Below are 27,582 nucleotides of genomic sequence, written 5' to 3' on the forward strand. Positions count from 1 at the left end.
TTCCCTGCCTTCTGAGGCCGAGAGTTCCAAAGTCTGACGGAAAAATAATTCTCCTCATCTCTGTCCTAAATGGGTGAAGCATAATTTTAAAACAGTGCCTCCTAGTTCTGTGCTCACCTACAAGTGGAAACATCCTTTCCATGTCCATCTTGTCAAGACTGTTCAGGCAGCAAGCAAGACACTCAACAACCTGATACCCGGAATGAGTGGGCTGTCTTCTGAGGATAAGTTGGAGAGGCTGGACTTGTTTCCACTTGAGTTTGAAAGCGTGAGGGGGTGACATGATTGAAGTATATAAGATCCTGAAGGATATCAAGTGTGGCAGCTTAATCATTTTGAATCACAATTCTTATTTTAAGAATGATTGAATTGAGTGAATCTGATCAGAACTGTTACAGGTTCATTCTTTGTATTGAACCCTGCCTCATCAAGTGTTCTCTCGGCCTGACTGTCCCCAGAGAGATCGAAGATGTGTAAGTGTGTGAAAGACATGAATATCTGGTCTAAGTAACAGAGGGAGGCTAACGTCATCATCCTGGGTTACATTATTGCACAGGTAGATGAAGTAACTCTTGTGGAATTAACTCCTGCAGCTGATGGGGAAGATTGCTGCTACTAAAGGTGAGAAGGAAAGGAGCAGAACCGAATTTTACATTGAAACATAGAAAATAGAAGCAGGAGTAGGCCATTCAGCCCTTCGAGCCTACTCCACCATTCATATTGATCATGGCTGATCATCAAATTCAATATCCTGATCCCGCCTTCCCCCGAAATCTCTTGATTCCTTTAGTCCCAAGAGCTATGTCTGATTCCTTTTTGAGGTCACGCAATGTTTTGGCCTCAACCACTTTCTGTGGTAGTGAATTCCACAGGCTCACCACTTTATGGGTCAAGAAATTTCTCACCACCTCAGTCCTGAAAGGTTTACCCCTTATCCTCAAACTATGATCCCTAGTTCTGGTGTGGTAGACAGTGAGGAAGGGTGTCGTAGTTTGCAGGAAGACTTAGACAGGTTGCAAAGTTGGGCCGAGAGGTGGCGGATGGAGTTTAATGCGGAGAAGTGTGAGGTAATTCACTTTGGTAGGAATAACAGATGTGTTGAGTATAGGGCTAACGGGAGGACTTTGAATAGTGTGGAGGAGCAGAGGGATCTAGGTGTATGTGTGCATAGATCCCTGAAAGTTGGGAATCAAGTAGATAAGGTTGTTAAGAAGGCATATGGTGTCTTGGCGTTTATTGGTAGGGGGATTGAATTTAGGAGTCGTAGCGTTATGTTGCAACTGTACACAACTCTGGTGCGGCCGCACTTGGAGTACTGTGTGCAGTTCTGGTCCCCACATTACAGGAAGGATGTGGAGGCTTTGGAGAGGGTGCAGAGGAGGTTTACCAGGATGTTGCCTGGTATGGAGGGGAGATCCTATGAGGAGAGGCTGAGGGATTTGGGATTGTTTTCGCTGGAAAGGCGGCGGCTAAGAGGGGATCTTATTGAAACATATAAGATGATTAGAGGTTTAGATAGGGTGGATAGTGATAGCCTTTTTCCTCTGATGGAGAAATCCAGCACGAGGGGGCATGGCTTTAAATTGAGGGGGGGTAGTTATAGAACCGATGTCAGGGGTAGGTTCTTTACCCAGAGGGTGGTGAGGGATTGGAATGCCCTGCCAGCATCAGTAGTAAATGCGCCTAGTTTGGGGGCGTTTAAGAGATCCGTAGATAGGTTCATGGACGAAAAGAAATTGGTTTAGGTTGGAGGGTCACAGTTTTTTTTTTTAACTGGTCGGTGCAACATCGTGGGCCGAAGGGCCTGTTCTGCGCTGTAATGTTCTATGTTCTATGTTCTATGGACTCCCCCATCATCGGGAACATTCTTTCTGAGTCCACCCTGTCTAATCCTGTTAGAATTTTATAAGTTTCGATGGGACCCCCTCTCACTCTTCTAAACCCCAGCGAGTGTAATCCTAACCGATTTAGCATCTCTTCATATGACAGTCCTGTGATCCCAGGAATCAGTCTGGTAAACCTCCGCTGCACTCCCTCTATAGCACGGACATCCTTCCTCAGATTAAGGACACCAAAACTGCACACAATAAGATAGATAAATTTGAACAAAGATAAATTATTTGCGATGTAAAGAAACAGAAGGAAGCGTACAGCCTCTCACAACATCGAGACATCTGAAAGCACTTTGCAGCAAAAGGAGTTCTCCTGAGTGTTGTCAACTGTTGTAATGTACGAGACGGGACGGATAACTTGCGCACAGCAAAATCCTACAAACAGCAATGAGATAATGACCACCTCCCCCTACTCTTCTCCGAAATAGTGCCATGGGATCTGATGCGTGCAGCTGAGAGGACAGACGGGGCCTAGGACGGACGTCTCACCTGAAAAACACCACTTCCGACGGTGCAGCACATCCTCTGTACTGCCTGTTCAACAGGGAAACGTCTATGCTTCAACCAATTCTACTCCCCGGCTTTGCGACTTACTGTAAGTTTTGGTATTTAGCTCTAAATAATATTAAATTAAAGTATTCTATAAAAATGATGAATGGGGTTTGAGTTACCCTCACTTTCAAACCCAGCACTGGGTAACCTGTGGCCTGGGGGGGGGGGGGGGGGGTCACATGTGGCCCACCTGGGTTCTGAGTGCAGCCCCCACGAGACATTTTGTTGACCGTTGCCCATATGCAGGGTTACCATATTCCGCTGATTCTTGTCCGTGTAGTTTTTTTCCTGCCGGTGTGACTGAAGTGATTCGCACGTAAAGCAAGGGCGAGTGAAGTGAGGTGGGTGCTGATTGCTCACAACATTGACTGTGAGAGCCGTGCGCTCCCTCTGTGTCCAAAGCATCAATATTTCTTTTGTCTTAACATTTGAAATTGATGACAGTTCTATTAATATATAAACGATTCAGCATTTTCTATAACTCGTTATGAAATATTTGGCGTGTATTAAATGTATTTAATCTTATTCATGGGGTCACAGTTAGTGAACAAGCCCAATTTCAGTCTTGTGGCCCACTGAGATGAAGGCGGGCCACTCATGCCGCCCACTCACTAGTCCAGGTTGCCCATCGCTGCTCTAATGTTCACAAGTGCTTACGCTTTTGCCCATCTGCCTTGGGAGATCATTGGTGGCATTAGCATCATTACTAAGAGCGCCAATTCCACTTCTATAGCATTATCAGACTCTGCCCTGCCTCAACTGCACAGCAGCTAAAACCATTCACCCAATGCCTTTCTTATCACTAATCATGACTAATGTGTAGGTAGGTGAACCTGCAGCTCCCCTCTTATACTCTTAACCCTATGGTTCGGCCTTGAACCAGTCCAAATGGGCAATAGTTAAGGTTCACCACTCTCCTTTTTGTCGTAACATCGATAGACTTATAAACATAAGCACCTTATCCCCCCCTTGTGTTGAATCAGCAGTGCATTTGCAAACATTTTCCCCATAACCTCTGAGTTTCACTCACACTGTTCAACCTTGAAAAATTGCTGCTTTTCCTTTTAGATTTCTTTAGCTTATTTCACCCCATTTTAGATCAGCCAATCCATTCATTTGCGGAGAAGCTCCAAACTTTGTGGCTGCTTCTGCTACTCTTATTACTGCTCGAGGCACCTTACTTAAAACTACCAGAAATTGCACCTGTGATAATGATTGCTGAGATGCCCTCCTCCAAATCTTCTTACATATTGCAACAATCTCATCATTTCCTGGGTTCCTGAACAGTCCATTAACCTATGAAGGTGCTTCGATAGGGAAACTCTGGTTATCACCTCATCAGGTTTCACTCCAATGAAATAGTTCTTTCCGATTAGCTTTTCTGAGGAACGTGGGTGTACATTCGAATACTGTGGCTCCATATAACTCGTTACCCTGTAAGTTTTTAAAAGTTTATTTATTAGTGATACAAGTCGGCTTACATTAACACTGCAATGAAGTTACTGTGAAAATCCCCTAGTATTTACAGTTCTACGGTGGCATGGTGGCACGGTGGTTAGCACTGCTGGCTCACGGCACCAGGGACCCAGGTTTGATTCCTGGCTTGGGTCACTGTCTGTATGGAGTCTGCACGTTCTCCCCGTATCTACGTGGGTTTCATTCGGGTGCTCTGGTTTCCTCCCACAGTCCAAAGATGTGCGGGTTCGGTCATTTGGCCATGCTAAATTGCCCTTAGTGTCCCAAGATGTGTAGGTTAGGGGGATTAGCAGGATAAATATATGGGCTTACAGGGCTAGGGCCGGTGGGGCGTGGCTGGGTAAGATGCTCTGTTGCAGAATCGGTGCAGACTTGATGGGCTGAATGGCCTCCTTCTGCACTGTTGGCATTCTATGGGACAAATCATTCAACTGGATAGATGCATTGACCTCTGCAAACTGTTGATGAAGGTCCAATTTCAAGGTTCTGTGGAATGTTGGGAACCAAAATGTGGCCAATTTCTGAAAATTGTTCATTACAAATGGCCTTTTTAGCTGTACCATCTTTGGGCTCTCATCTTTGGCTTCTTTTAAGTTGCATGCATTATTTGGCTGGTCGACTGGCTGTAAGATATGACGGGGGAATCTGAGGCTTGGCATAGGGGTGCAATATGAAGTTTGGCTTGTTTGAGTCCAAGTCATGCCATGGCAGTTCGGGAATTGAAATTTGGTCAATTTATAAATCAGGAATCGCAAATTAGTGTCAGTCACATTGACCATGCAATTGTGATTAAAAACTCACCTGGTTCCCGAGACTAGTAACACAGAGACCCAGGCTAATGTTCTGAGGACACAGGTTCAAATCCCACCACGGCAGTTGGTGGAATTTAACTTTAATAAAATCTGGATTTGGAAACTAGCCTCAGTGATGGCAACTGTGAAACAATCATCAAATGTTGTAAAAACCCATCTGTTTCACTAATATCCCTTTAGGGAAGAAAATCAGCCAACCTTACCTCAATGTGACTCCAGACTCAAGGCAATATGGTTGACTCTTAACTGTCCCCTGAAATGGCCGAGCGAGCCACTCAGTTCAAGGGCAATTAGGGATGGGCAACAAATGGAATTGCCAGCGACATTCAAATTGTGTAAATGCATTATTAAAAAAGAATTCCTTATCTCTGTCAACACTGTGAAAAGGAGAGGGGCCAAGTTAATGTCACTCTCCTGCTCCTTCTCCCAAAGCCCTACAATTTTTCTCATTTTTCTTTTCATGTACATATCCAATTTTCTTTTAAAACTTTACTAATTGAATCTGCTTCCACCATCCTTTCAGGCAGCGCATTCCAAATCATCATAACTTGCTGCATAAAATAAAATTCTCTTCATCGCCCCTCCAGTTCTGTTACCAATCATAGAAACCCTACAGTGCAGGAAGAGGCCATTCGGCCCATCGAGTCTGCACCGACCACAATCCCACCCAGGCCCTACCCCCATATCCCTACATATTTTACCCGCTAATCCCTCTAACCTACACATCTCAGGACACTAAGGGGCAATTTTAGCATGGCCAATCAACCTAACCCGCACATCTTTGGACTGTGGGAGGAAACCGGAGCACCCGGAGGAAACCCATGCAGACACGAGGAGAATGTGCAAACTCCACACAGACAGTGACCCGAGCCGGGAATCGAACCCGGGACCCTGGAGCTGTGAAGCAGCAGTGCTAACCACTGTGCTACCGTGCCGCCCTCAATCATTCTCAAATTATTGCCACACAAATAATGGCCAGTTGGGTGAGACCCTGCAAGGGACGCTCATGAAAGTGCCTTCAGTCGATGAGGGATGCAGATTGAAAAAGAATCCTTTCGTTGTGTTAGTGAGGGATGTGAGAGGGAAGCTGAGCTCAGCAGCCAGTCGGTTGTCAACAGGAAATGGATGTGTTTCACTGAGTGAAGAATGTTTGTGCTTGTGAGAAACCACACTCGGGAGACTGGTGGAAGCTATGCCCTGCAAATGCCCATCTCAGAGGAAAGAAGCAATTCTTAAACTCAAGCATTGCTGCTAATGGGATATAAATCATCCTATGATTTGTTTGTACAAGGGAGGGGGGGGGGGGGGGCGGCACAGTGGTTAGCACTGCTGCCTCACAGCGTCAGGGATCCAGGTTCGATTCCAGCCTTGGGTGACTGTCTGTGTGGAGTTTACACGTTCCCCCCGTGTCTGCGTGGGTTTCCTCTGCGAGCTCCGGTTTCCTCCCACACTCCAAAGATGTGTAGGTTAGGTGGATTGGCCATGCTAAATTGTCCCTTAGTGTCCAGAGATATGTAGGTTAGGGGGATTAGCGGGGTAAATACATGGGGTTACGGAGATAGGGCCTGGGTAAGATGCTCTGTCAGAGAGTCAGTGCAGACTCAATGGGCCGAATAGCCTCCTTCTGCACTGTAAGGATTCTATGAAGATTCTATGAACACCCTCCTTTGTGTCTGCATGGTTTGACTCTAGCACTCAGGAAATTGAAGGACTTTTATACAGCACCTTTCATGACCTCAGGGGGTTCAAGTTAATAACATTTTTAAAAATGTGTTCATACATGGGATGTGGGCGTCGCTGGTTAGGCCAGCATTTATTGCCCATCCCTAATTTCCCTTGAGAAGGTGGTGGTGAGCAAACCTTCTTGAACTGCTGCAGTCCACCTGGTGCAAGTACACCCACAGTGCTGTTACGAAGAGACTTACAGGATTTTGACACAGTGACACTGATGGAACGGCCGATATAGTTCCTAGTCAGGATGGTGTGTGGCTTGGAGGGGAACTCGCAGGTGGTGGTGTTCCCATGGGTCTGCTGCCCTTGTCCTTCTAGGTGATAGAAGTCACAGCTTTGTAAGGTGCACTGAAGTGCCAGCTGTGTTTTAATGTGGAAAACATAGGAGCAAATTTACACACAATTCGCATCCCTCATCGACTGAAGGCACTTTCATTAGCGTCCTTTGCAGGGTCTCACCCAACTGGCCATTATTTGTGTGGCAATAATTTGAGAATAATTGGCAACAGAACTGGAGGGGCGATGAAGAGAATTTTATTTTATGCAGCAAGTTATGATGATTTGGAATGCACTGCCTGAAAGGATGGTGGAAGCAGATTCAATTAGTAAAGTTTTAAAAGAAAATTGGATATACACGTGAAAAGAAAAATGAGAAAAATTGTAGGGCTTTGGGAGATGGAGCAGGAGAGTGACATTAACTAGGCCCCTCTCCTTCTTTTCACACAGTGTTGACAGGGATAAGGAATTCTTCTGTTAATGCACAAACAACAATAAGATGATGACCTGATTATCAGCTCCCGCGCCTGCCCTCACCTCCCCACAACAATATAAATCTCAGCCCATTTCCAGTTCTCTTCAGCTCTGACGAAGGGTCATCCAGACTCGAAACGTTGGCTCTGTTCTCTCTCCACAAATGCTGTCTGACCTGCTGAGATTTTCTAACATTTTCTGTTTTTGTGTGTGTTGGAAATTAATATTGCGGAGGAGGAGGACGAGGAGTTGGGTTCCTTGCCGTTCTGTCTCACACTCCGGCTGTCCCAAGCATGACTGATTGCAACTTCCTCACCCTAGGCCTGGCCTAGCCTCCCTGCGTTTTCTGTGTTTGCTTTAATCTGTTTTAGGTGCCGGTTGAGGGATAAATATTAGCTGGAGAGTTTTCCTGTTCTTTTAAAAATAATGTTATGGGATCTTTTAGATCCACATGACAGTGCAGGCAAGCCCCTCAGTTTAACATCGAATTTGAAAGACCGCAAAGGAAATAAGCTACTATTGGAAGTGGTTTAGAGTAGACAGTAGCTACACTGTAGGACAGAATATAAATCAAGAAATAATGGAGGCTTATATGAAAGGTACTGAAATAATTGTGGGAGTTTTAAATCTTCATGTAGATTGGATAAATCAGCTTGGTAACGGTGGCCTGGAGGATGAGTGGTGAATGCATTTCAGACAGCTTTTAGAACACAGTGTTCTGAAACCAACTAGGGACCAAGCTATTTAAGACTTGGTAAAGTGTAATGAGACCGCATTAATCATTTCATAATAAAGGATCCTCCAGGAAAGAGTGATCATAACTTGATAGAATTTCACATTCAGTTTGAGGCTGAGAAATCTGAGTCTGAAACTAGTGACTTAAACTTGAATAGGGGCAATTATGAGGATACAAAGACAGAGCTGGCTAAAGTGAAATGGGAAAATAGATTAAGTGATATGAGGGTAGATAAGCAAAGACAGACAATTGAGGAGATATTTCATAACTCTCAACAAAGATGTATTTTATTGAGAAGGAAAAATGCTATGAGAAGAATGTTTCATCTGCGGCTAACTGAGGAAGTTAAGGATGGTATGAAATTGAAAAAATAAATGTATAATGCTTCAAAGATTAGTGGTGGGCCAGAAGATTGGAAAGATTTTAGAAACCAGGAAAGAATGATTTAAAAAAGAGGCAGAAATTGGATTATGAGAGAGAACTAGCAAGAAACATCCGGTAAAAGCTGTACAAGTCTATAATAATATATAAGGGAGGCAGTGGCATCGTGGAATTGTCACTGGACTACTAATCTAGGGATCCAGGGTAATGCGCTGTGGACTCGGGTTTGGATCCCACCATGGCAGATGGTGAAATTTGATTTCAGTTTGAATTCAATAAAAATCTGGAATTAAAAGTCTAATGAAGACCGTGAAACCATTGGTTTCACTAATGTCCTTTAGGGAAGGAAATCTGTTGTCCTTACCTGGTCTGGCCTACTTGTGACTCCAGAGCCACAGCAATGTGGGTGGCTCTCAAATGCCCTCAAAGATGGGCATTAAATGCTGGCCCAGCCAACGATGCCCACATTTCAAGAACAAATAAGATAAAAAATAAAGAAAAGAGTAGTGGCAGTGAGTGTTGGTCCCTTAGCGATTGGGACTGGGGAATTAATAATGGTAACTGAGGCAATGACAGGGACTTTGAACAGTATTTTGTGTCTGTCATCACAATAGACAACACAAAAAGCATCGCAAGATTAGTAGAAAGCGGGGAGCGAAAGTTTTGGAGGAACTTAAAACAATCACTAGAGCCATGGTACTAGGAAAGCTAATGGGACTAAAGGTTGACAAGTCCCCTGGTCTTAATGGCCTGCATCCTAGGGCCTTAAAGCAAGTGGCTACAGGGATAGTGGATGCATTGGTTGTAATCTTCTGCAATTCCCAAGATTCTGAAAAGGTCCCAGTGAACGGAAAGACTGTAAATTTAACACCACCAGTCAAGAAAGGAGGGTGACAGAGAGCAGGAAACTATAGGTGAGTTAGCCTAACATCCACCATTGGGGAAGTGCTGGAATCCATTATTGAAAAACTAGTAGCAGAACATTCAGGAAATCAGAATAGAATCAGACAAAGTTTTGTGAAAGGGAAATTTAACTTAATCAAGTTATTTGAGTTCTTTGAACTTGTAACAAAGCAGGGTGGATAAAGGGCAACCAGTAAATACAGTATACTTAAACTTCCAAACAGCATTCAATACGGTGCCACATAAAAGGTTACTGAACAAACTAAGAGCTCATGGTGTTGGGGTGATATATTAGTCTGGATAGAGGCTTGGATAACTAACAGGGAGCAGAGAGTCAGGATAAATGAATCATTTTCGGGTTTGCAAATTGTAATGAGTCGCCTGCCACAGCGATCAGTGCTGCGGCTTCAACTATTTCTGCTCTATATTAATGACGTGGATGACTGAATCGACTCTATTGTAGTCAAATTTGCTGATTCTACAAGACTAGGTAGGAAAGCAAGTTGCATGGAGGATGTAAAGAATCTGCAAAGAGTCTTAGATAGGTTAAGTGTTTGGGAAAAGAATTTGGTTGCTGGAGTTTAATGTGGGAAAATGTGGGTTGTCCACGATGGCAGGGAAAATGGAAAAGCAAAATATTATTTAGAAGGAGAGAGAATGCAGAATGCTGCAGTACAGAGGGATTTGGATGTTCTTACACATGAATTACAAAAAGAAAGTTAAGATGCAGGTGCAGTAAGTAATTAGGAAGGCAAATGAAATGTTGGTGTAAGTTGAGAGAGGTGGATACTCAACGAGACCTTGGAGTCCTCGTGCAACAGTCGCTGAAAGTAAGCGCACAGGTACAGCAGGCAGTAAAGAAGGCAAATAGTATGTTGGCCTTCATAGCGAGTGGTGTTGTTAAACTTCTTACTGTGTTTACCCCAGTCCAACGCCGGCATCTTCACATTATAACGATACAGGGCATTGGTGAGACTGCGCAGTGTGTACACTTTGGTCTCCTTACTTGCATTGGAAGAAATTCAGAGAAGGTTCATTAAACTGATTCCTGGGATGGAGGGAATGTTTTCTGAGGAAAGGTTGCATCTATACACACCAGAGTTTAGAAGAATGAGAGGTGATCTTACTGATGGGCCGAATGGCCTCTTTCTGTACTGTAGGGTTTCTATGATTTTCTATGATTTCTATGAAACATATGAAATTCTAAAGGGGGCTTGACAGGGTGGAAGCTGAGAGGATGTTTTCTCTTGTGGGGCAACCTAGAACTAGGGACATAGTTTAAAAAATAACGGTTTGCCATTTAAGATGTAGATGAGGAGGAATTTCTTCTCTCAGAGGGTCAGTAGTCTTTGGAGTTTTATTCCACAGAGAGAAGAGGAGGTTGGGTCAATGAATATATTCAAGGTGACTTAGGTGGGCTTTTGATTGGCAAGGTAGTTGAGGATTATGGGGGGGTGGGGTGGGGGGGGGGGCGTGGTGGTGGTGCAGGCAGGAAAGTGGAGTTAAGGTCACAATCAGATCAGCCAAGATCTTACTGAATGATGGAGCAGGCTTGCTGGGCTGAATGGCCTACTTCGATTCCTATTTCTTACGATTTAACAGTAGGAACATTGGGGCAGAAGTAGCCCATTCGGCCCCTCATAGAATAGAATCAGCGTAGAAGGAGGCCATTCAGTCATCGGGTCTGCACTGACTCTCTGACAGCATATCTTACCCAGGCCCTATTCCTGTAACCCCACACATTTACCATGGCGAATCCATCTAGCCTACGCACCTTGGGACACCAAGGGGCAATTTAGCATCACCAATCCACCTAACCTGCACATCTTTGGACTGTGGGAGGAAACCCACGCAGACACGGGGAGAACGTGCAAACTCCACACAGTCGCCCAAGGCTGGGATTGAACCTGGGTCCCTGGCGCTGAGAGGCAGCAGTGCTAACCACTGTGCCACCGTGTCCTCATCGAGCCTGCTCCGATGTTCAAATGGATCATGGTTGATCATCAACTGCTAAGCAATGTTTTCCTACGATCCCATTATCCCCTGATGCCATTGATGTCTAGAAATCTATAGATTTCTATCCTGATCATAAGAACATAAGAACTAGGAGCAGGACTAGGCAATTCAGCCCCTCGAGCCTGCTCAATGATTGAACTTCCTCAGCCCTCTGGGATAGAGAATTCCAAAGATTCACAACCCTCTTAGCATGCTATGATATTATATATTATGATCGTCTCTGACAAGTATACTCTTTTAGGACTGCACTGTGTCAAGCCAGGATTCTGTGCTGAAGTCTCTGGTGTGGGACTTGAAATGAGACTAGATAAAAATAAGAAGGATCTGGATGAAATAACGTAAACCTAGATTTTAAAAAAGGAGGTGGGGGGATAGAGGCAACTCCAAGCTAAGAAACAAAGCTTAGATAAATGGTCAGTGAAGACATTCATTTACAGAAGGCGAGCATAAAGTGATTGTTAAAAATAAAGTGAGAGGAATGATTCATAAAGCCAATTAAACTAAATATGCACAGCATCTGAAACAAAACCAGGCAACTGGAAGCAATGATTTGTAGCGAGGTGCCAGATGTGGTAGGGGGGAATTGAAATTGAGGGCAGAATTTTGCATTCCCTGGTAAATGGCTTTGCAGGCAGGAGGGCCTGGAAACCTCCGCGGGGTCCTTTCCCCGGGTCAATTTGCCTGCGTCTCTCATGGTCAGGGGTTATCGGGAAAAGGCAGGAGAATGGGGATGAGAAAAATATCAGCCATGATTGAATGGCGGAGCAGACTCGATGGGCCGAGTGGCCTAATTCTGCTCCTATATTTCATGGTCTTATGGTCAGGCAGACTGCCAGTCGTCAGGCCAATTGAAGATGTTATTTTGATTTGATTTATTATTGTCACATGTATTAATAGACAGTGAAAAGTATTGTTTCTTGTGCGCTATATAGACAAAGCATACCGTTCATAGAGAAGGAAAGGAGAGGGTGCGGAGTGTAGTGTTACAGTCATAGCTAGGGTGTAGAAAAAGATCAACTTAGTATAAGGTAGGTCCATTCAAAAGTCTGACAGCAGCAGGGAAGAAGCTGTTCGAGTCGGTTGGTACGTGTCCTCAGACTTTTGTACCTTTTTCCTGATGGAAGAAGGTGGAAGAGAGAATGTCCGGGGTGCGTGGAGTCCTTGATTGTGCTGGCTGTTTTTCCGAGGCAGCGGGACATGGAGACAGAGTCAATGGATGGGAGGCTGGTTTGCATGGGCTTTGTTCATGACCCTTTGTGGTTTATTGCGGTCTTGGACAGAGCAGGAGTCATACCAAGCTTCCCATACCAATGGGAAGGTCTGTTGACCTCGGGCGGGATCTTCCGGTCTTGGGTCGAGCAAGGCTGTAAAATCGCACCCAAAGTTAACATTAAGACAGAAACAAAAGTCATATGATTTGAAACACAGGATAAGAAGAGGCCACCCAATAGTGGAAGGAAAGCAAAGGAAGAAATATGTAAACAAATCTATGAAGTGAGGAAAGACCGAAGACAATAATCGTGGGAGATTTTACCCCTCTCCAAATATACTGGCAAGTAGTGTAAGAGGAAAAGGGAATTTTTACAGGACTGCTTTCCCTCACCCAGTATATGAGAAGACCAACCAGAGAGGAATCACAGTTGGATCTAGGAATGGGGATAAGAGAAGATAAGAGAAGTAAAAATGGGGGAGCATCTAGGCAATAGTAACCACAACGTAACAAAGATCGATGTAATAAATGCCGGGGCGGGGGGGGGGGGGGGGGGGGAGGGGGAGGGGGCAATATTATTGAATTCTTTGCAAAACTAACAGAAAAGGTAGATAAAGGAAACATAGTAGATGCAATATAATTGGGTTTTCAAAGGTTTTTCATGTTGTACTGCATAATAGATTCATGGATAACATCAAAGTGTGCAGAATCAGAGACAAATGCAGCATGACAAAAGCAAATTGGGAATAAAACAAGAAACAGGAAATCAAGAATGACTGGCAGATGGTAGGGAGTGCCATTCCATAGTGATCAGTATTGGGATCCCTTGCTCATTACTTGCATAAATTATTTGGACTTTGGAAATTGGGGCTGAATTTTAGTCATGGAAGCGGGAATTTGGGTTGAGAATTTTCCCAATGCTGTGATCCCACCTGCACTCTGGCAATGCTGGTCGGAGGGAGTTGGGACAGCTCCGGTGGAAAGCCTGAAGTGCAGACGGAGGTGGACCGGAGGTTAAAAGGACCACCTCAGTTCGTAGAAATGTTGGCCTGATTCTGCAGATCAATATAATGGCCCCAACCCTCACCACCTAGCCGTCTTTCAACTCCTTCCTCCCTGTGCCCTTCACATCCCCTCCACTCCCCCATACTCCTTACCCCTTCACCCCATTTCATCTCCTCACTCTCCCTTCACCTCCACTCCCTTTAACCACCAAAGTCCTGTTCCTTCTTACACTCTCACCACACCTAACCCCAAATTACTCACTCAGTATCCAATATAAATAGAATTAATGCGCCTTGTAATAAAATTTGGAAGCCTTTGAAAATCTCATAAGTCTGTCAAAATAAACAAACATAATTTGTAAAGGTCTTAATAAAACATTATCCTCTACAGCAGCTCCGAGATTCGTCAAAATAAGCAATCTCACATTCCTCTGGACAACTATGTAAACAAACCCTGCAGTCCAAAATCCATTAGTGCCTTTGAAGATAGCCAAAAGGTCACATATCTGCTTTTACATAAGCTTTCACACAGTCAAATAGACGGCTGAGTTGATCTGTAAAGAATAAATGAAAGCTCAGACATCTGTAAAAGCTTTCACAAAGCCCAACAGATGGCTGAGGTGTTCCTGAAAGAATGACTGTAAGTAATGGGGAGAATGGAAACAATGAACTCCGAAGCGGACTCTTTCAATATTTTACAATGTGGAATAGCACTTTATCCAGTGGATAATCTGTTCTGATGCATCTGAAGACTTTTCCACTTGCATAATTTTGTTCCTTCACTTGAAAGTTAGCCAGTTGTCCGATGTAACAACATAGGAACCACATTATTCAATGGTCACTTACCTTTCAAATCACAGCACTGTCATCACTCACATTAGTAAACATAAGCATCACTCAGTCTCCAGCATGGGAGGTGATGGCCTAGCGGTAATATCGCTAGACTATTAATCCAGAAACTCAGCTAATGTTCTGGGGACCCAGGCTGAAATCCTCCCACAGTAGATGGTGGGATTTGAATTCATTAAAAAATGTCTGGACTAAGAATCCACTGATTAACATGAAACTGTTGTCAATTGTCAGAAAAACCCATCTGGTTCACAATCCACTTTGGTGGATTGGCCATGCTAAATTGTCTCTTAATGTCCAAAGATGAGCAGGTTAGGTGGACTGGCCATGCTAAATTGCCCCTTAGTGTCCAAAGATGTGTAGGTTAGGTGGATTGGCCATGCTAAATTACCCCTTCGTGTCCAAAGATGTACAAGTTAAATGGATTGGTCATGCTAAATTGCTCATTAGTATCCAAAGATGTGTAGGTTAGGTGGATTGGCCATGCTAAATTGTCCCCTAGTGTCCCAAATGTGTGGGTTAGTTGAATTGGCCATACTAAATTGCCCTTAGTGTCCAAAGATGTGCAGGTTAGGTGGATTGGCCATGCTAAATTGCCTCTTAGTGTCCAAAGATGTGTAAGTTAGGTGAATTGGCCATGCTGAATTGCCCTCTAGTGTCCAAAGATGTGTAGTAACTAGTCTCACAACACCAGGTTAAAGTCCAATAGGTTTATTTGGTAGCACGACCTTTTGAAGCGCCGCTCCTTCATCACCTGATGAAGGAGCAGCGCTCCGAAAGCTCATGCTACCAAATAAACCTGTTGAACTTTAACCTGGTGTTGTGAGACTACTTACTGTACCTACCCCAGTCCAATGCCAGCAACTCCACATCGTGGCTTCCAAAGATGTGTGGGTTAGGTGAATTGGCCATTCTAAATTGCCCCTTCGTGTTCAAAGATGTGCAGGTTAGATGGATTGGCCATGCTAAGTGGTTCCTTAGTGTCCAAAGATGTACAGGTTAGGTGGACTAGTCATGCTAAATTGTCCCTTAGTGTCCAAAGATGTGTAGGTTAGGTGGATTGGGGTTCTATGATTCTTTATAATGGGAGCTAGATAAGTATGTGAGGGAGAAAGGGGAGGAAGGTCACGTTGATGGCGTTCAATGAAGCATGGTGGGAAGAGGTTATTTGTGGAGTTCAAACATTGGCATGGATCAGTTGGGTTGAAAGGCCTGTTTTGGTGCAGTTAATTCTATGTACCCAGAACCTTCTGATGCACGGGCGCCACCACTGAACCAAATGACATTACATTAAACATTGTTAAAAATTATTCTGTGGCACTCATACATCATTGCTGTTTCTCATTCTGAAAATGTCAGAAAGAAAGGAACTCTATAATGAAAGCATACATTATGCTGTTTTCTCAAATGTAGACCCCTTGGAATTGAAAATGATTACTGATGTACAGCTTATGAGGCTGTCTTTAACGGAATGTACACCTTCCATATCGCTTTCCTGTGATGGATAATGTTTGTCTATTGCAGCTGATTAATTATAATTAAATTTGATTAGTTATTTCAGCTTGAGCAAAGTGAGTGTGCGGCTTGACATTTTCTAGCTTCCGACCTGACAGGTTCAGTGAGGACACTGCATGATTTACAGTGTTGCACTCTGTTCTACGGACTGTCCTCAGTTCCCCCCTGCCCCCTGCAATTAAATCTGGGTGGGAAGTCTTGTGTGCTGGCCTCCCAGCCAGGCCATCCATTGAAACTCTTAAGTGGGCCTCATGCCGCCACTTAAGGGCCTCCTCCTGCCCACATGGGGAGGTGATGGCCTAATTGTATTAACGCTAGACTATTAATCCAGAAACTCAGCTAACGTTCTGGGGACCCAGGTTCGAACCCTCCACAGCAGATGGTGTATATCTGGGATTAAGAATCTACTGATGACCATGAAACCATTGTCGATTGTCAGAAAAACCCATCAGGTTTACTAATGTCCTTTAGGGAAGGAAATCTGTCGTCCTTACCTGGCCTGGCCTACACGTGACCCCAGAGTCACAGCAATGTGGTTGACTCTCAACTGCTGTCCAAGGGTAACGAGGGATGGGCAATAAATGCTGGCCAGCCAGCGATGCCCATGTCCCATGAATGAATTTTTAAAAATACTTAAAGGTCTCAACCTGCCACCACTGGTAGTTGAGCAATGGCGGGCAGGGCAGTTGTCATATGGGGAATCTGAAAAACAAACCCTGGCGTCTTTGCTTTGTGGGGCACCCAGGCAGGGCCTGCTCGTTCTCAGGCATTCAGTGCCCGATCGAGTGACCTGGCGTCAGGACGCAGGGATGCCCACTGCAAGCCCTTGCTGCCAACCACTCTAACCGTCTTCCGACCACTACCCTGCCCCCCAAACAAGCCCACACTGATCCTGGGCTTTTGATGGATGCATTACTGGCAGTTACCACCAATCCCCTTGTGGTGCTGCATGCAATGAACACTTGCTTGTCTTTGATTGGTCAGCAACTCGTGTGGGATGGAGGGTGGCGTGGAGGTGTGTTGCTTCCCCTGGGATGGGTGAATCTGGGCAAGGCCAAGCCGTTGACCACTTACTTAAGTGCCTGACTGGCGTTCAGTGAGATTCTTCTGCCCCAGGGGAGGTGAGTTGATGCTGTCACTGGCTGCCCAGCAGGTGAGACCAGGGGAGTGGTGGTAACTGCTGGTAATGCATCCATCAAAGGCCCAGGATCAGTGAGGGCTTGTTGGGGGGGCAGGGTAGTGGTCGGGTTCATGGGAGTTGGGGTGGGGGTAGAAAAGATGGTTAGAGCATGGGCTCTCTGTGGGCTTCACTGCTTCCTGATGCCAGGTCACTCGATAGGGCACGGAATGCCCAGCAGGTGACACCACCTCACCAGAATGAAATACCTTCCTGTGTTTATGTATTTGTGTGTTTACCTATACAAAGATCATATTCACTGTCTCACTTTCATTGTTCTCTAGACTGCACATAGTCTGATCTAACATGACTAAAACATTATAAAACCACACACAGAGTGCAAATTCATTGTATTCAAAATTCATGGGGCATGGGTCGGTGAGTATGCGTTGGTGTGTATGGGGCTCCGTGTATGGGGTTCTGTGTATGGGCTGTGTGTAAGGATCAGTGTGTATGGGTCAGTGTGTAAGGGTCAGTGTGTATAGGTCAGTGTGTATGTGTCGGTGTGTATGGGCTGTGTGTATAGGGCTGTGTTTTTCAGCTATATGAACCTATGTTCTTTAAAGTGACCATTTAAAGTAGAATAAGTCTGTATTTAAAGGTTTAGCGGTTTAGCGCTGTATGGGATTGTGTAGTTATAGCTTTAGGGGTTTAACGCTGTATGGGATTGTGTATTTACAGCTTTGAGTGAGTTTACTGCTGTATGGGATTGTGTATTTACAGCTTTGAGTGAGTTTACTGCTGTATGGGATTGTGTATTTACAGCTTTAGTGGGTTTAACGCTGTATGGGATTGTGTATTTACAGCTTTAGTAGTGTTTAATGCTCTATTGGATTGTGTATTTACAGCTATAGTGGGTTTAACACTGTATGAGATTGTATATTTAAAGCTTTAGTAGTGTTTAAGGCTGTATGGGATTGTGTATTCACAGCTGTTGGAGACTGTTTTTAAGAATGATGGGTTTAATGTTTGAGGGAGCTGTAATCAAAGCCTGTGAACCTAAAATTGAGCAGGAATACATTTTTAAATCCATATGGGGCTGTATTTAAAACTGCATTGAGTGTGCATACAATGCTGTATAGGGGTGAGGTATTTAAACCTCTGCGGGGCTGTGTATTTAAAGGCACATGGTGCTGTATTTAAAACTGTTTTTATTTTATTCATTCTACCATGGAGTTGGTCATCACTGGCTCAGCAACATTTATTTGCCCTTTCTTAATTGTGCTTGAGAAAGTGGTTGTGAACCAGCTCACCACCACCTTCTCATGGACAATTAGGGATGGGCAATAAATGCTGGCCTAGCCAGCGACAACACATCCCGTGAAGAAATAAATAAAGTAAGTGTTATCTATCCCTTAAAGCCTATTGGTTTACCAGCCATCAGTGTAACTCCTCTGTGCATCTCCTATCTTTTGACCCGCCATCTATATATCTCCATTAGCTTAGTATCATAGTAGTATCATAGTATCCCTACAGTACAGAAATAAGCCATTCGGCCCATCAAACCTGCACTGACAACAATCCCTCCCAGGCTCTATCGCTGTCATCGCCATATTTATCCTGTTAATCCCCCTGACATTAAGGGGCAATTTAATCTGGCCAATCAACATAACCTGCACATCTTTGAAGTGTGGGAGGAAATCGGAGCACCCGGAGGAAACCCACGCAGACACGGGGAGAATGTGCAAACTCCATACAGACAGTGACCCGAGGCTGGAATCGATCCCGGCTCCCTGGTGCTGTGAGGCAGCAGTCCTAACCACGATACCACCAAGCCGCCCATTAGTGTACCTTCAATTAGTTTAAACCTTATCAATGTACACTTCATCTAATGTTTCCCCATCTCTGCTCTCCATTAGTAAAACCCAACCTGTCTCCCCTTATTTCCGAATCAATATACCCATGGTCAGTGTACTAGTATTAATATTGTAATCTGTTTACCTCCCATCATTATACTCCACCGCAATAAACTGCATCAATGTCCTTTGTCAATGCTTCTCAAAGACCGACCTCCCTATCTGTGCAACCCAACAACTGACTCACCATCAGTTTCTCCACATCAGGCTCACCATTAAATAACCCCATTGGTGTGCCCTCATTATTGCACCAGTGTTCCTCCAATCAGTGGCCCCCATCAGTGACTGCCCCAGTGTAACCCAATCAGTAACACATCGTAACATCATCCTATTACTAGGGACCAGATCAGAAACTCCAAAATACATTATGAAGTTAACCTAGATTCCAACTTTATATAGTTCTAATGTAAGCAATATCCTCCATAGCTCCAATGTAAGCAATATCTTCAGTAGCATAAATACCTCTTCAGAACAAGTTAGCATAAAAACAACACATCGGCTCGTGTGGATACTAGATTTCCAGCCTTTGAACATCGCTGGACAGAGATCCAGACAACCACCCATTGTCTGACTCACATCCAGTGTCCGGAGACAGATCTATCTTCCAAACAGCAATACTTCAGAGAAAAAGACCTATTTACTGGCAGATCACAGTCTCCAATCTTCAGAGAAAGAAAGAGCTACTTCTCTCTGTACATCTCCCAAGCAGCAACTGAACTGGGTTTCGTTCTGTGAGACTAAGCCCACCCAGTCACATGACTTTTCCTGTCAAAATCTTAATCAAACCCCACTCTGAAAAACCCCAGAGGAAAACACTAACATAACTCTGCATTAGTCCAGATTAAAACAAACATTCCAGCAATTAAGATCAATTATGCTGCTGCAGTAACAACAGGGGATGCCGACTATAGACAAAAGTGGCACTGATAAATAGAAGGGACTCCTAAAAAAATTCCTTCACGAGAATCATGACACAAATACATTTTTTAATGGCACAGTATTGTCACACTATCAGTGTCCCCACATCAATGTTTCCTCCCATCAGTGCACCACCCCATCAGTGTACCATCATTGGTAAACCCCATGTGTATTCCCATCCACTTAACTCTATCAGTGGACCCACATCAATGTACCTCCTTCAGTGTGCCTCCATTGATGCATCCCAATTGGTGTTCCCCCACTACCCCCCCCCCCACAATCGGAGTAATTCCCATCAGTGTACCTCCATCAGTGTACGCCCGTCAGTTCATATACAATCATCCCTACAGTGCAGAAGGAGGCCATTCGGACCATTGAGCTGGCACTAACAACAGTTTCACCCAGGCCCTATCCCCATAGCCCCATATATTTTCGTTGCTAATCCCCCTGACACTGAGGGGCAATTTAGAATGGCCAATCAACCTAACCTACATGGTGGGATGAAACTGGAGCGCCTGGAAGAAACCGAAGGCAGACATGGGGAGAATGTGCAAGCTCCACAACGACAGTCACCCGAGCTCGGAATTGAACCCGGTCCCTAATGCTGTGAGGCAGCAGGTGCCACTGTGCCAGTTAACTCTGACTGTTATCTTTGGTCACTGATATTTGATCCTTTATCATTACCGAATATTATATCTCTCTCAGGTGCTGCCATTATTTGAGGTTTCTGAGGAAATCAACAATTGGCTCTTGGGAGGTCAGGGTTCCGCTTTGCAGGTGCGACTCCAGATGCGTGTTAGGAATCTCCCCATAACAGCAAATGCAGACCCAACCAGAAACACAAAACTCCCCAACTTGCCATTGAAAGCCCCATGAAGTTACTGTTGTGTCAATTTAAGAAATCAAATGGGGGGATTCAGGAGAAATCAGAGAGTGGGTGAGAATGTGGAACTCACTCCCACAGGGAATGGTTAAGGCATAGGGTGTAGTTAGGTTCAAGGAGAAGCTAGAAAGCATATGAGGGAGAAGGGAATGGAGGGTTATCACATCAGCCCTGAGCTTATCAAATGACGAAAGGGCTGAAGGGCCTCTTTGTGCTTCTAATTTGTATGTATGTTCATATGTTATGCTGCTCGGGCTGGATGAGGAGGATGGGAGAAGGCTCAAGTGGAGCATGAACATTGACCGGAAGGCGGGGGCCTAGTGGCATTATCGCTAGACCATTAATCCAGCAACTCAGCTAATGTTCTGGGGACCCCGGGTTCGAATCCCACCACGGCAGACGGTGGAATTTGAATTCAATAAAAAATATCTGGAATTAAGAATCCACTGATGACCATGAAATGATTGTCGGAAAAACCCATCTGGTTCAACTAATGTCCCTTAGGGAAAGAAATCTGCCGTCCTTACCCGGTCTGGCCAACATATGACTCCAGAGCCACACTAATGTGGTTGACTCTTAACTGCACTTGGCCAAATAGGAATGGGCAATAAATGTTGGCTACCAGTGGCGTCCATGTACCAGGAATTTAAAAAAAGGGACTGGTTGGGCCGAATGGTCCGCCTGTCTCTGTGCTGTAAATTTTACGTAATTTGCTTGGAATTTTCAGGAAGATAAGTTAAACCAATTAACTCCGACATTTGGAAAGTACCAGACAGTAACTGAATGTATAAATGTCAATTCTAAAGTAATAGCTTAGCACGGTGATTGTAACCATTTATTGTTTGTTTGTACATTTAGCCTGTATGAATTAAATTACTGTTATATGTTTTCTGACCCATCCGTGCTCAAAGATTTGCTTTCCTGATTCATGAATGAAACCAGGCCAGAGGTTCTGAGCATTGACCATATTTCAGGAATGTGGGATAGGTTCTGTGGAAATCGTGGCTAATGTCCTCCAATTCCAATTCTCTTTCCGCAGCATGGTAGCACAGTGGTTAGCACTGCTGCCTCACAGCGCCAGGGACCCGGGTTCGATTCCTGACTTGGGTGACTGTGTGGAGTTTGCACATTCTCCTCGTGTCTGCGTGGGTTTCCTCCGGGTGCTCCGGTTTCCTCCCACAGTCCAACAATGTGCTGGTTAGGTGCATTGGCCATGCTAAATTCTCCTTCAGTGTACCCAAACAGGTGCCGGAGTGTGGCGACGAGGGGATTTTCACAGTAATTTCATTGCAGTGTGAATGTAAGCTTACTTGTGACTAATAAATAAACTTTACTTTTACTTTTACTTAGTGGCGCGCTAAGGCAGACTGTCAGCTGTCTGGGCGCTAGTCTGTTGCCTGGGGCTTATAGTTTGAGGGGTGGATCTCACATCAAACATGGCTGACCAGGAATCTCTCCTGTTCTTACCGCCAGCCATTGGCGTGTTTGGAAGGATTTTACAGGTTGACACTCAACCTGTTTGGCCACGTTTTGAACGCACCTTCCTTGGCCATCAAGTCTTGATGGGGACTTGAACTCACAGCTTCTGGCTTAGATGCAGGGATGCTACCCACTGTGCCACACGAACCCTGCAGGGAGCCTAATGTAGGACCAATCATTTGGTTTGTTACCCGCAGCTAGCTATGAAAGAAAGGACTTGCATTTATATAGCACCACCCACATCCTCAGAATATCCAGAAGCATGCATCACCCAATGAATAACTTTGGGGCGCTGTTCTATGTTGGCAAATGGCAAACACTACAAACAAGAAGATACCACAGGCAACAGTGGGATAAATGTCAAGGCAATTCTGGTACTTCTGTATTGAGATTAACCAAGACAGCAGGAGAGCTCTCTTTCTTTTCTCTGAACACTGCTATGGGACCTATTCCATCCACTTGAGAGGGCAGATAGAGTCGCAGTTTAATTTCTCAATGTCAGCTTACATTATACACTCGGGTCTCAGCAGCAGACCTTGGACATGCAACTTTCTGACTGAGATGAGAGTGCTACCAGCTGAACCAAACTGGCACTTACTTAGGCTCACTCTTGGAAATGTTACCAGCTATCAATGCAACTATGATCCTTTAGGGAGCTAACATGTGCACGGTGGCACAGTGGTTAGCACTGCTGCCTCGCAGCGCCAGGGACCCGGGTTCAATTCTCAGCTTGGGTCACTGTCTGTGTGGAGTTTGCACATTCTCCCTGTGTCTGCGTGGGTTTCCTCCGGGTGCTCCGGTTTCCTCCCACAGTCCAAAGGTGTGCGGTTTAGGTGGATTGGTCATGCTAAATTGCCCCTCAGCGTCAGGGGGATATGGGGATAGGGCCTGGGTGGGATTGTGGTCGGTGCAGACTTGATGGGCTGAATGGCCTCCATCTGCTCTGTAGGATTCTATGATTTTATGATTCTACCTATCTAAAAGTGGAGAGGCCATCCAGTAAAGGGATAGAATTGCCTCAGACATGCCATAATCCTTAAATAAAAGCAAAATACCACGGTTGCTGGAAATCTGAAAACAGAAACAGATATTTCTAGATGAACTCAGCACGTCTGGCAGCATCTGTGGAGAGAGAAACAGAGTCAATGATTTGTGTCCGTGTGACTCTTATACAGACCTTTCAGAAGAACCACACGGACACGAAAGGCTGGACGGCATTCTCCAGCTGTTCCCTCGCGGCGGGATTCTCTGGTTCCACCGGCAGCGCACCCACGCCCGCGGGATTACTAGCGGTGTGGGATGGCTTCAACGGGAAATCCCATCAACAACGGTGGGACCAGAGGATCCGCCGTCAACAAACAGCATGCTGCCTCCCCCCGCCAAGAGGTTGGAAAATCTTGCTCATTAACTCTGTTTCTCTCTCCACCAATGCTGCCAAACCTGCTGAGTTTATTCAGCATTCTCTGTTTTTATTTTGTAATAATTCCTGACTTCCAAAGGAAAGAAACCACTTCCCAATCCTTTCCTCGATAAATTCTCAATAACCCAGACTCAAGGTTTTGAGTGTGTAGTTCAATGAGAACACTCGTTTCCTCAATCCTCGTCTACTGAGGTAGTATGGGCTGAGGTTAGAAACAGGAAAGGAGAGGTCACCCTGTTGGGAGTTTTCTATAGGCTTCCGAAAAGTTCCAGAGATGTAGAGGAAAGGATTGCAAAGATGATTCTGGATAGGAGCGAAAGTAACAGGGTAGTTGTTATGGGGGACTTTAACTTTGCAAATATTGACTGGAAAAGCTATAATTCGAGTACTTTAGATGGGTCAGTTTTTGTCCAATGTGTGCAGGAGGGTTTCCTGACACAGTATGTAGATAGGCCAACAAGAGGCGAGGCCACATTGGATTTGGTACTGGGTAATGAACCAGACCAGGTGTTAGATTTGGAGGTAGGGGAGCACTTTGGTGATAGTGACCACAATTCGGTTACTTTTACTTTAGCGATGGAAAGGAATAGGTATATACCGAAGGGCAAGAGTTATAGCTGGGGGAAAGGAAATTATGATGCGATTACGCGAGATTTAGGATGCATAGGTTGGGGAAGGAAACTGCAGGGGATGGCACAATTGAAATGTGGAGCTTGTTCAAGGAACAGCTACTGGGTGTCCTTGATAAGTATGTACCTGTCAGGCAGGGAGGAAGTGGTTGAGTGAGGGAACCGTGGTTTACTAAAGAGGTTGAATCTCTTGTGAAGAGGAAGAAGGAGACTTATGTAAAGATGAGACGTGAAGGCTCAGTTAGGGCGCTTGAGAGTTACAAGTTAGCCAGGAAGGACCTAAAGAGAGAATTAAGAAGAGCCAGGAGGGGACATGAGAAGTCTTTGGCAGGTAGGATCAAGGAAAACCCTAAATCTTTCTATAGGTATGTCAGGAATAAAAGAATGACGAGGGTAAGATTAGGGCCAGTCAAGGACAGGAGTGGGAAGTTATGCGTGGAGCCTGAAGAGATAGGAGAGGCACTAAATGAATATTTTTCATCAGTATTCACGCAGGAAAAAGACAATGTTGTCGAGGAGAATACTGAGATACAGGCTACTGGACTAGACAGGATTGAGGTTAATAAGGAGGAGGTGTTAGCAATTCTGGAAAGTGTGAAAATAGATAAGTCCCCTGGGCCGGATGGGATTTATCCCAGGATTCTCTGGGAGGCTAGGGAGGAGATTGCAGAGCCTTTGGCTTTGATCTTTATGTCGTCATTGTCTACAGGAATAGTGCCAGAAGACTGGAGGATAGCAAATGTTGTCCCCTTGTTCAAGAAGGGGAGTAGAAACAAGCCTGGTAATTATAGACCAGTGAGCCTTACTTCTGTTGTGGGCAAAGTTTTGGAAAGGATTATAAGAGATAGGATTTATAATCATCTAGAAAGGAATAATTTGATTAGGGATAGTCAACACGGTTTTGTGAAGGGTAGGTCGTGCCTCACAAACCTTATTGAGTTCTTTGAGAAGGTGACCAAAGAGGTGGATGAGGGTAAAGCAGTTGATGTGGTGTATATAGATTTCAGTAAAGCGTTTGATAAGGTTCCCCACGGTAAGCTATTGCAGAAGATACGGAGGCATGGGATTGAGGGTGATTTAGCGGTTTGGATCAGGAATTGGCTAGCTGTAAGAAGACAGAGGGTGGTGGTTGATGGGAAATGTTCATCCTGGAGTTCAGTTACTAGTGGTGTACTGCAAGGATCTGTTTTGGCGTCACTGTTGTTTCTCATTTTTATAAATGACCTGGATGAGGGCGTAGAGGGATGGGTTAGTAAATTTGCGGATGACACTAAAGTCAGTGGAGTTGTGGACAGTGCGGAAGGTTGTTGCAGGTTACAGAGGAACATAGATAAGCTGCAGTGCTGGGCTGAGAGGTGGCAAATGGAGTTCAATGCGGAAAAGTGTGAGGTGATACACTTTGGAAGGAGTAACAGGATTACAGGGCTACTGGAAAGTTAGTACTGGGCTAATGGAAAGATACTTGGTAGTGTGGATGAACAGAGAGATCTCGGTGTCCATGTACATAGATCCCTGAAAGCTGGCACCCAGGTTGATGGGGTTGTTAAGAAGGTGTACGGAGTGTTAGCTTTTATTGGTAGAGGGATTGAGTTTTGGAGCCAGGAGGAAATGTTGCAGCTGTACAAAACTTTGGTGCGGCTCAGAGAGTAGTAAGGGCGTGGAATGCCCTGCCTGCAGCAGTAGTGGACTTGCCAACATTAAGGGCATTTAAATGGTACTTGGATAAACATATGGATGATATTGGAATAGTGAAGGTTAGATGGGCTTGGAGTATTGTGTACAGTTCTGGTCACCGCATTATAGGAAGGATGTGGAAGCATTGGAAAGGGTGCAGAGGAGATTTACTAGGATGTTGCCTGGTATGGTGGGAAGGTCTTATGAGGAAAGGCTGAGGGACTTGAGGTTGTTTTCGTTAGAGAGAAGAAGGTTAAGAGATGACTTAATAGAGGCATACAAGGTGATCAGAGGATTAGATAGGGTGGATAGTGAGAGCCTTTTTCTTCGGATAGTGATAGCGAGCACGATGGGACATAGCTTTAAATTGAGGGGTGATAAATATAGGACAGATGTCAGAGGTAGGTTCTTTACTCAGAGAGTGGTAAGGGCGTGGAATGCCCTGCCTGCAGCAGTAGTGGACTTGCCAACATTAAGGGCATTTAAAGGGTCATTGGATAAACATATGGATGATATTGGAATAGTGAAGGTTAGATGGGCTTTAGATTGGTTTCACTGGTCGGCGCAACATCGAGGGCCGAAGGGCCTGTACTGCGCCGTAATATTCTATGTTTTATGTTCTATATATCAGATTCACCAGGACAGCCTGAGTCAATAAGACCTTGGGCAGAGTGTTTATTGGAAAGATACTAGGGCCGGAATGTTACCACTGTTCACGCCGGTGGGATTTTCCCATCCCGCTGCAGTGAACGGAGATTTGGCTGAGCACCAAATTCTCCAACTTCGATGCAGCGGGAGCATGGCGTGAACAAAAAAAAACAAGTTGGCACCGGAGCGTGGCGACCTCTTGTGAGCTTTGCCCAGCATACCCTCTTTTTCTATCTTTTATTCTCATTCTGTGTTTTAAAAACTCTACTCTCACTCTTATAAACTCTCTAACAGTGACTGTAACACTACGTTCTGTGCCCTCTCCTTTCCTTCTCCCCTATGTACTTTATGTATGATGAGTTTTGTCTGTATGGTGCGCAAGAAACAATACTTCTTACTGTATACTAATACATGTGACAATAGTAAATCAAATCAAATCAAATGAAAATCAAATTAGATCAACTGAAGGGCCGATAAGATCACGCCTTAAGTATCAGGTAGCGGTGCAGATCTTACCAGGGAATATCCAACAGGGTGGCAGGAGTAATTACCAATACACAAGTCATTGCATGTTATTGCTGTGCGATTGGATCTGGCTCATACTTTGATCTAAGATTCTAATTATTTATTGCAGGGATTAAACTCAATGAAGATGAGGCACATGGGCTTGCAAATCCTGAAGATTTTATTAATACTCGCGTCTCATGTGGATTGGGCGAAAGGAATCTTGAAAAGCAACCCTACCCTGAACATTGCCGTGATCCTGGGCGGCACGTCCTGCGAGATGGACATCAAAGACGTTTTGAACAAAGATGATTTCCAACATTTGCCCATCGACCCCAACGTGGTGCAGGTGACTGTCAACGAGACCGACCCCAAGAGCATCATTACGCGTGTTTGCGACCTCATGTCTGGGATGAAAATGCACGGTGTGGTTTTTGGTGATGACACGGATCATGAGTCCATTGCGGAGATTTTGGATTTTATTTCAGCTCAGACTATGATCCCAATTCTTGGAATACATGGCGGTTCCTCGATGATAATGGCTGACAAGGTAGGAACTGGTTTTCC

At 44.8% G+C, this 27,582-nt stretch overlaps 1 protein-coding gene across 1 annotated transcript in view; it reads left to right on the forward strand.

The window, feature by feature from the left end:
* Nucleotides 1-202: 202 nt before the first annotated feature.
* LOC144509514 (glutamate receptor ionotropic, NMDA 2B-like) overlaps nt 203-27,582 on the forward strand; it is a 359,314-nt gene continuing 331,934 nt past the window's right edge. The window contains exons 1-2 of the mRNA XM_078238420.1: nt 203-268; nt 27,146-27,565. Of these exons, the coding sequence (XP_078094546.1) occupies nt 203-268; nt 27,146-27,565 (486 nt within the window). The remainder of the gene's footprint in view (nt 269-27,145; nt 27,566-27,582) is intronic.

The sequence above is a fragment of the Mustelus asterias genome, chromosome 21 (assembly GCF_964213995.1).
Source record: "Mustelus asterias chromosome 21, sMusAst1.hap1.1, whole genome shotgun sequence".
NCBI classification, from domain to species: Eukaryota; Metazoa; Chordata; class Chondrichthyes; order Carcharhiniformes; family Triakidae; genus Mustelus; species Mustelus asterias.